This window comes from Grammomys surdaster, unplaced genomic scaffold (assembly GCF_004785775.1).
Source record: "Grammomys surdaster isolate TR1022 unplaced genomic scaffold, NIH_TR_1.0 262, whole genome shotgun sequence".
NCBI classification, from domain to species: Eukaryota; Metazoa; Chordata; class Mammalia; order Rodentia; family Muridae; genus Grammomys; species Grammomys surdaster.
Genome location: NW_021604703.1, coordinates 5367653 through 5378005, shown reverse-complemented (window position 1 = coordinate 5378005; position 10353 = coordinate 5367653). Strand labels below are relative to the sequence as shown.

The 10353-nt window shown below is 50.2% G+C and overlaps 1 protein-coding gene across 1 annotated transcript in view; it reads left to right on the top strand.

The window, feature by feature from the left end:
- Adamts2 (ADAM metallopeptidase with thrombospondin type 1 motif 2) overlaps positions 1-10353 on the top strand; it is a 204219-nt gene that overhangs the window by 184223 nt on the left and 9643 nt on the right. The window contains exons 14-20 of the mRNA XM_028775906.1: positions 1508-1641; positions 2349-2472; positions 3418-3498; positions 3639-3805; positions 5044-5203; positions 8221-8353; positions 9033-9240. Coding sequence (XP_028631739.1) covers positions 1508-1641; positions 2349-2472; positions 3418-3498; positions 3639-3805; positions 5044-5203; positions 8221-8353; positions 9033-9240 — 1007 coding nt within the window. The remainder of the gene's footprint in view (positions 1-1507; positions 1642-2348; positions 2473-3417; positions 3499-3638; positions 3806-5043; positions 5204-8220; positions 8354-9032; positions 9241-10353) is intronic.

Sequence of the window (10353 nt, the reverse complement as noted above, 5' to 3'; positions counted from 1 at the left end):
AGAGAGAGAGAGAGAGAGAGAGAGAGAGAGAGAGAGAGAGAGAGAGAGTGATTGATCATACTGGGGATCCCATGAGTCTTTTGAAACATCAAAGTCCATCCCCAGTGACATGTGTTCTCCAACAAGGCCACACCTCCTAATCCTTCCCAAACAGTTCCACCAACTGAGGACCAAGCATTCAAACACACGAGCCAATCTCATTCAAACCACCACAGTTGTTCTTCTGTATTACTTAGAGATTAACAAGGAAGCATGCATACAAGGTCAGTGCAGAGACAATTCTGTTTTCAAACATCTTCAGTCTATTATGGGTTGAGCCCACAGACAGAGCACACGAATACAAGAGTCTAGTTCTATTCCTCTCTCTTCCACTTGGATGTTTAAAACATACAATTTCTGTCTCCTTCTCCAAGCACTGGACAGAGAATGGGGGCTGGGTGTGTGCCTGGGTGCCAATCACAGTCACCTGCTTGTGCCCTACGTCTGCTGATTTGAGGCTGAGGGTCAACAGAGCTGACAGGGCTGGGAGACATGAAGCCTGGTGACCCAGTGTGTCAACTGCTTCTGATAATCCTGAGCAAAGAGAGTGACTTGAGACTAAATCCAAGAGAGTCTAGCTGCACTGGAGTGGCTTACGGCATCACTTATTGTGCAAAATAACAGGATTCACTGTGACGTTTTAATACATGCCTGCCATCTTTTGATTATGTTGCCCCTCCATTATACTCTTGCCACAATACGCAGATATATTTGAGAGAGAGTGGAAGGGAGATTCTGTATATAAAAGAAAATGTGAGACTTGTTTTTCTGAGTCAGGCTTAATTTGTTTAATATGATGAATCTCAAGTTCCACTCATCTTCCTGAAAACAACGTAATTATCTTCGTCTCCATGTCTGAATACAACTCCGTGCTTATACATATCACATTTAAAATCCATTCCTCTGTCAGTAGACGCATACCTAAGCTTCCATCCACACCTTGGGTTTTATGAATAGTTTGGATGTGCAGACATCACTATGGTGTACTGACTTAGAGTCCTTCGGGTGTATTCCCAGGAGTGGTACAGCACAGCATGTGGGTGTCATAGGTTTAGTTTGTGGAGGAGTGTCCACACTGATTCCCACAGTGGCTGCACTCACTCACATTCCCACCAACAGTGAGGAAAGGTTCTGAGGAAGGCTTTTTAGGTGGAGACCCTCTACAGAGTTGAGGGTCTCCTTCAAGCAGGGCTGTGAGGAATGAAGATGTGGGGGCCAGATTCACATCCTGGCTGGACGAGTTGGAAAATCTCTTCCTAAAGCCAATAGCACCAGAATCAAAGTCTTAGAAGCCAAAAAAGGTAGAAAGGAGGCTGCCATTACCTGTGCCTTTCTCTCTGTGTCCTCCCAGAGCACAGATTTGCAGGGGTCAGGGGTAGGCCTGGTGAATTCTAAGAACACTGGGAGTTTTCTCTCTGGGGCTCTTTCGAGGCGGCTCTAGACTAAAACCCTGCCACGTCCCTTCCAGCCAAGGAGAGATGCCACCTCTACTGTGAGTCCAAGGAGACAGGGGAGGTGGTGTCCATGAAGAGGATGGTGCATGATGGGACACGCTGCTCCTACAAGGATGCCTTCAGCCTCTGTGTGCGTGGGGACTGCAGAGTGAGTGTCATGAGGCAGGCATACCAAGGTTTAGGGTTGCCACCTCTTGGGATCCTTTCTTGATCTATTCAGGGTCCACTGCCTAGAGAATGGTGTTCCCCAAAATGAGTTGGACTATCCTACATCAATTAACAATTGAGACCATCATCCACCACAGACATTCTGGTTCCGGTACATAGACTCATGAGTGATGAGTCCTCTGGAGTGTGGGATCTGGGGTCAATCAGACTAAGCCTTCCATGCTTACAAGGCAAGCCTCAGCATTGCTGTTCCAGGGAGTGAGCAGGATGCAAAAACAATGTCAAGAGCTCCTTTCACTAGGGGCCTTTAAAGATTCCATCTCTTAAAGATTCCACCAACTACATATTGCTACATCAAGACAAGGCTTTGAGTGGAACCCCTCAGGGCTGCCTCTGGGGTGTGCTATGCGGGTGTTCTTGGAGACGGGCAGCATGGAAGGGCTGAGGGTACTATAATAAGACAGGCTCTGCGCTCTGCATGAACTGAAGCAAGGAGAGAGCACATGGCTCATAACAGCCATATGGGGTCTACCTCTCTCTAAAACCCTTCTCCCCCTGTATCAGGAACTGCTAAGAATGGGTGCATAAATCCTGGCTGTGGTGGGGAACTGGTACTATAGGTCTTGGGGGCTCAGGCATGAACTAGGGTGATCTCTCAAAGGTCCCTCGTCCTCTCTTTCCTTGCAGAAAGTGGGCTGTGATGGGGTGATCGGCTCCCGCAAGCAGGAGGACAAGTGTGGTGTGTGTGGAGGTGACAACACCCACTGTAAAGTGGTGAAGGGCACCTTCACGAGGTCACCCAGGAAACAAGGTGAGAAGCCCACCTTCTACCTGAAGTGGGATGCTGATAGCACCTGTGGGTCTGGGACTCAAATGCCCCCATCTTTGGGACCCTCTATAGGCCCATGACTATTAGGGACTCAGGGCTGTGAGGGTCAAGGGGAAAGAGAACCTGTTGGGGAATCCTGAGTCTGAGCTCCAGTGGCTGTGAAGGAGAGAGAACAGGGTAACCGGTGGACCTTAGAAGCCTTTAATCTGAGATCAGGGGCTCTCAGAGAACAATCCCCTCAGCCCTCCAGGATGCCCAGCTGCCTGTTATTTGATCCCTCCCTCTCTCTTGCCCACAGATGACTGTCATAAGGACTTCCCTGAATCTAGCACATAGGGGATACCCCCAAGCCACATCCAAAACACAACAGCCCAGTACTGAGGCTGAGTTTCCATATGACCCTGCACCTTCTGTGTTGGCCCGAAACAGTTGACCACATCTCTCAGTGTGGTCTCAGTCAGCCTGTCTCCAACATGGAGAGACAAGCCTCTGGTTTTCTGCTGAAAGGCTAGAGAGCAAACCTATAGGCCCCTGGCAAGGAGCCAGAGGCCAGAATTGGCCTTGTGGGTCAGGTGCTCAGCTCTGGTCTTTTCAGCCCCACACACGGGGTTCTAACATGGTTTGCAGATGAAGGCTTCCATGGGGCCTGCTTGCTAGATGAGGTATTTTAGACTAACTTCCAGCATGGCTGGAACCTGAGTGTTCAGTGGAGAAGGCAGCATGGAAGCACCTGGGACTTGAAGGGAAGCTGACACGCAGGGTAGGGAGGACCAGGTTTTCCAGTTGACCCCTCTCCTACCTGAATGCAGAGGCTTTGGAAGCACCTGGTGAAGCTGCCTTAGAGGGCAGGCCTCTCCCAGGGCACGTGCATTGGAATGGCTTCCTGTCTTCTCATCTGGCTTTCTTTCCACCCCCTGTCCTCCAAAGATTACATCAAGATGTTTGAGATCCCTGCGGGAGCCAGGCACCTGCTCATCCAGGAGACCGACACCACCAGCCACCATCTGTGTGAGTCACAGCCTAATGTCTCAACACCTGTGAGACCTGTCCTCTGGGATGGACAGAGTACCAAAGCTCAGAGGCTTGGGCTGTAGGACCAGTAGCCATGTGCTATAGTGAGTGTGTGCTCCCCCCTTTACCTCTCTCAGCTGTCAAGAACCTGGAGACAGGCAAGTTCATCTTAAATGAAGAGAACCACTTGGACCCCAACTCTAGATCCTTCATTGCCATGGGTGTGGAGTGGGAGTACAGGAATGAGGATGAGAGGGAGACGCTGCAGACCATAGGCCCACTCCACGGAACCATCACCGTGCTGGTGAGTGATGCCCCAGCCCGTGGCGAGGAGGGGCTGGGGTGCTCAAGCTCCCCCTGTACTCTTCAGACTATGCTCTAAGCACCCCCTTTCCCTGCCGTGGTCTTCATCTCCATGAGTGGGCATGGACCCACACGTCAGGGCCCTGCTTCCTACACCACTCTTTGTGACCGTGGGCAAAGCTTCCTCTATAGACCTTTCCATTTTTTCTATCTGAATGATGTTCACGGTTATGCCACCAGATACATTAACCTCTGCTGTTGTGCTGAAATTCTCACACCTGAGAGCCCAAAACCCAGCTACAGATCACACTGGACTTTGTGTCCAAGCAGAACTAGATTCCAGGTCCCCTGGGTGTAGAACCACAGACTGCTCCTGGTTATGGGGAGTCCTGAGTGGGGCTGGATTTTCAAGTCACTTTGAAAATTTTAGTTTTCATTAATTTCTTAAGTGGTATAGTTTATTTGTTTTTTTAAAAATAAACAAACAAACAAATACACAGAGTCAGGCATGGTGTCATGCACCTGTAATCCCAGGACTCAGGAGGCAAAGCAAGAAGATTAAAGCAAGTTCCAGGCCAGCCTCATCTATACAGCAAGCTCCAGGTCATCCTGGTCTACGGAGCAAGTTCCAGGCCGACTAGGACAATTTATTCTCAAAAGTGAGAGAGAAGGAGGTCTGGAGAGATGGATCAGAAGGTCAGAGTGCTTAACCTCTCTATGAGAGGACTAGAATTTGTACCCCAGCAGCCATACCAAGAAGCTCACAAATGCTTAACTCCTCCCCGAGGGGTCCAACACCCCCTCCAGGCCTCTGTGGGAGCTGAATGAGTACACGCATGGAAAAAATAAATCAATAAAATGTAACTTAATGTTTTTAATGTTGTGACCAGCAGCCTATGAGATCCTAGCTCTCTATAGATTCTCCTTAGAGATTAGATCCTCATAAACCCATTTATGTCATATGAAAGTGCATTGGCTGCACCTAAGCTACAATCAGGACTCATTGCTACTGTTAGCATCACAGGAGGACTGCACCACATCCCACTAGCCAGGGGAAAGGTCTAAATCCCAAATTTCAAGTGCCACTGTAAAGTTGAAAACCCATTAAAGATGACCATCGTAAGTCTGTGGCTGTCTGTCTCCCCTGGTTGTCAATCTACCTGATGCCTCTAACTTGGCTGTAGAGGAAGGAGAAAGAGCTGAGCAGATCTACTCATGACCATGTTGGGGTGGGCCCAGGTTATTCCGGAAGGAGATACCCGGATCTCACTGACATACAAATACATGATCCATGAAGACTCCCTCAATGTTGACGACAACAATGTCCTGGAAGATGACTCTGTGCGCCATGAATGGGCCCTGAAGAAGTGGTCTCCCTGCTCCAAGCCCTGCGGTGGAGGTGAGGAGGGGTCCTCACTGCTGGGGTTCCCAGGATTGATTGGAGGTGGGACAGCCCTGTCATGAGACTCAGTGTGAGCCTAGAGAAGGTTGGGGCTAGTTGAATAGGCTTCTGAAGGTAGCTCCCTGGGCCAACAGTACCCTCCTGACGGTAGCTCTGAGGCCAGTGAGCTTGTCCTTTGTCAAGTGTGAGAAATGCACATAGAAGCAGCACAGGAGTCACCTCTATTGGCATGGCCAAGGGCTTAGCCTATGCTGGGGAAGTCTGGGAGTACTTGGGAAGGTCAGGTGCTTGAAATACCAGGCAAAATGTAGCCAGAAAGGCCTGTGGGGCATGAGTCACAGCAGCATGGACGGCAGCAGTATGTGGGGAGGGAGTCTGTGGCCTGGTATGAGTCGTGTGGGCAAGCAGTCCTAGCAAGACTCCAGCCATACTGGGGACACCTCTGGGGGATTCCCCTTTTCCTAAGTCTATTCAGAAAAAAAAAGAAAAGAAAAAAAACCCACAAACCTAATCGATCTAATGTTGGGGACTGGGATAGGTAGAGGGAAAGTGGTCTCCAGTGGCCTCAAAGAATTCGACAAGGATCTGAGGAACCTCATCTTCAGCAATGGCAGTCTTAGCTCTCTGTTCTATGTTGGAAAAGCTATGTAATAGCTCTTTTAGTTCTTAAACCTGGCCAGCGCTCCAATAATCGAGACTGAGTTCTATTGATTTATTTAATCAGCTCTTGCACAATTACCGGTAAATTACCTCTAATCTAGTTTTCTATACGCTAGACTGTTAATTCCCCAGCTCAGCTCCCCAAATACTTGCTGATGGGGTTGGCTTGGCTATTTCTGTTCCACTAGTCTGTTCTCGGGGGCATTTCACTTGGCCATGTGCTCCTGGTCCGTCACATCTGATGGGGACCTCCTGTTCTTCACTCTCCCATTCTCTTTCCCCGTGACCCTCCCCACAACCCCCAGCCCAGTAACTCAAGCCCTGCCTACCTCTATTATCCCCAGTAATTGGCTGTAAACACTTATTTAACCGATAGCTTTACACACAGATTCATACAAATGCATGATCCATGAGGACTTGGTTTTGGGGAGGAATTGGGGAGCGAGGTTTACACAACAAAGGCCAGTGTATTCAGAATTCACTCATCTGAGGGCAACCAGATCTTGGGATTCAGAATTTAGCATTTGTATACACAGCTCCAGACCAACCCCAACAGTTTTGCCTCGATGATGCCCCATCTCCACACCCCACCTCCATCCGATCCAGCACCATCCTCCCACTGGCCCTTGTGGATCCACTGTAGGTCCAAGAATGACTTTTTAATTGAATGAATCTGCACTGGAGAGATGGTTCCATGGTGAATGTGCTTGCCTTGCAAGCATGAGCAACAGAGTTCAGGTCCTGAGAACATATGTGAAAGTGGGATGGGCATGGAGGCTCTCCTGTAAAGCCAGCCTTGGAAGGCAAGAGATTAGGGGATCCCCAGAGCAATCTGGGTGTCTATACTAATCACATTTCCAAGCTCTAGATTTAATTGTGAGGCCCTGTGTCAATAACTAAAATGGAAGAGAAATGAAGGATAGTTGCTGACATCAACTCCAGGCACTCTACAGAGTGCACACATGCATGCAGAAAAATAAAATGAAGGGATGAACAAGACCCTGCTCCCTCCAGTGTTGTAATTCCTCCAGTAGCTCCTTTTGTGAGACAAAAGTTGAAATTCTTCCTGTAGCCTCTGATGTCCAAGCAAGCCTCTAGATAGTGTTCCATGCCTTATCTCCCCGTCTGGGCTGTACCAGTCTTGAGTGAATATATGTGCTTGTGATAAGCCACTGAGATGATCTACTCACAAAAGGAAAAACTCTGTTTCCACTCATGATTTTAGAGGTACTGGCCCATAGCTAGTGGGTCCAACACATCTTTGGGCTATGTCGAGGCAGCAGATCATGGCAGGGGCAGACAGACAGCAGAGGAAGCTGCTTGTCTTCCCTGCCTAGCCTAGCAGGTGGCTGGAAAGCAAAGAGAGGGAGGAAAGGGCTGGGTTCCCAGTCTCCCATCTCAAGAGCACATTCCTGATGACCTAAGGAGCCTCTTAAAGGCTCTACCCGCTCCAGCTGGCATTGCAGGATGGAGACCAGGCCTCTCCCATCCTTGCCTAATCCACAGCCACTGCTTTTCCTGAACACACAGTGCTTCCCTGGGGGATTCTGTACAAGCTTCTCACTGTCCCTCAACCCCTCCCCGTGGTTGAGTGTCACTTATTCCTCTGTGTCCCAGAATGCTTTCAGATGCCCCAACTCTAGGGAAAGCTGCTTGGCTGTGCTTAGATTCCCTTGCATATACACTAAGAACCATGGAAATTCAGGTTCTATTATTCTTTGTCCCGGGATGGGGTAACTTACATCGTAGATGGTTGAAAAGTAACCCCCCCCCCCGCCCCACCGCCTCAACCTCAACCTCTAGATACCCTAGCTATTTCCCAATAGCCTCTGGGAAGAGCAACACCCACACTGAGAAAGGATACAGGAGACAGTGATAAAAGGAGTCATGCAGGCTAGGTCCCCTTGCCTGATTGATGCCAGACCCCAAGATAGAAACAATGGGTAAGTCACGGAGGGGAGCAGAGACTTCCCTGTGACCTCAGAAGCCATCAAGGGAGTCTGCATGTTTCCCCTCTCTGCTGGGTGTTGGGCAGGTTCCTTACTAGATCTCTCCAAGGCTCCCTTCTCATTCTTCACATCATTTTAAGGGCAAGAAGGGATTTAGCATGGTGACACAAGCCTGTAATCTTAGCTTTGGAGGGCTGAAGCAGGAGGATTACGAGTTTGGGGTAATACTGGGATAAAGAATGAGTTCAAGGCTAACCTAGACTATATGGGAAAACACAAACAAACAAAACCAAAGAGGAGAGAAGAAAATGGGGTAATGCTCTGCTGGTAGAGGCCTTACTTCTCCAAGCCCCCTTGGGGGGGTCCCACCATTCCATTGAGCCCCTTCAAGTTCTCTGTCTTCAGGGTCCCAGTTCACTAAGTATGGCTGCCGCCGGAGGCTGGACAGCAAGATGGTGCACCGAGCTTTCTGCAGTGCCCTCGCCAAGCCCAAAGCCATCCGCCGAGCTTGCAACCCTCAGGAGTGCTCCCAGCCTGTGTGAGTGCTGGGAGGGGCCACAGCCCAGGGGCACACTGTGGAAGGAGGAATGAAACTGGGCATCCTGGAAGTCCTGGGCCTGACATCTTGTAGGGTGTTGGGCTCTTTACCCAGCACACAGTAGGTTAAAGGTGCAGACCCACTTCTGCCAACAGAATGGAAGCTCCATGTACATCTCAGAAAAGACAGAAAGTATTAACACTTAGGTGTGGAAACAGGCTGGCTTCCAATGCTTAATTGATGTTTCTAAGCATCAGCATTGATCCTTAGACCCTCAGACCCTGGCAGGATGCATATCTGGACCCAGGTCAGGAAAGATGGTGGGGTAAGGGACTTGCAGGGATAGAGGCTCAGGGAGTCCACTCTGCTCTTGAGATTTGCTTAGGGAGGGTTCATCCTGATCAGATGAGACTGTGGTCAGGCCCAGGGCCCTGAGGATAGACAGGAGGCAAACCCATCAGGCCACTAGCCCCAGCAGAGCCTCCCACATTCTGACAGGCAGGAGAGTATCTGAGCCTCAGTTTCCCCTTTATGCAAGCCTGTACACATGGTGGATGCTTTTGTGAAACAAGGAAGAGCTTCAGCTGCGGGCAGGAGCAGACTGACCTCTCTGTTCTCACTGTCCACCTGAGCCACAGCCAGACTGGTTCCCTGACCACCTGCCGCTCTGCCCTGGCAGGTGGGTCACCGGTGAATGGGAGCCTTGTACTCAGAGCTGTGGGCGAACTGGCATGCAGGTGCGCTCTGTCCGCTGTATTCAACCTCTGCACAACAACACCACCCGCTCTGTGCACACCAAACACTGCAATGACCACCGTCCTGAGAGCCGCCGGGCCTGCAACCGTGAGCTCTGCCCTGGGCGGTGGCGGGCTGGGTCCTGGTCCCAGGTAAGCTGTTCTCTTGGCCCTATGCCCTTGATCCCAAAAGGAGCTTGAATAAGACTGAGGTAGACAGGGCATTCCAGTTTTGATACAACCCCTGTCCTCCAGGCCACAGCTCAGGTTTCAGGGTACCAGTGGGAGACGCAGCATGAAAGTCCAGGATTTCCATCATGATGATGGGCCTCAGATCCTAGATGGAAGGAAAGCAGATATTTACCATGCATAAATCACACTGCTGGTTTAAACTACCCAGCAAAACTAGTACAGCCTATCCCAAGGCCCCATGCATGCAGGAACTTTCTTATCACCCAGAATCTTCCAGGGCTTAGGTCCCCAGAAACTGCACAAGAGCCATTCCTCAAAACAGGGTGTTGCTTAGGAATGTGAAGCACTTGAGAACCTCAGGTCTGCTGAGCCGATCATGCACGCACGCACGCACGCACGCACGCACGTGTGTACACCATAGTGAGGCTGAATGAGGCAGAGGGTCAGGAGTCAGGTATGAGTGCACTTCTGATTCCTCCCCAGGGTCCTGAAGCAGTGGCAGGAGTGGGGGTAGAGGGTACCAGAGCCTTGTGTCTAGTGAGGTAGGAGGAGGGACTGCCAAAGCTCCCAGGGGTGGGTCAGAGATGTCGCAGGGCCCCAGCCCACTACAGGCTTTCCTGGGCCTTCAGGGGTGGAACAGAGATGTTGCAGGGCCCCAGCCCACTACAGGCTTTCCTGGGCCTTCAGCATCCTCCAGCTAGGGATTGTATTAAACCATTTTCCACTGCTACAATGAGGTGCTTGGGTACCTTTCACAGGAAGAGTTGTAGGCGGATACGCTTTCTAACCTCTCCTCGAAACAGCATTGCTTTCCTCCATGATCTAATTATCCTCTCTACTGTGAAGTTGGCACAAAGTAGAGGGTTTCTTTCTGGCATCCTCAAACACATGAATTATTACACTTCCTTCTAAGTCACTTCACTTCCCCATTGCCCTCCCCCTCCCTTTTTCCTCTCCCCAAATATTATCCCTCAAGAGTGTTAGGACTTTACACACACATACATACTCCCACCCCCCATACATACCACATACACCATACACACACCACATCACAGACACCATATACACACACAC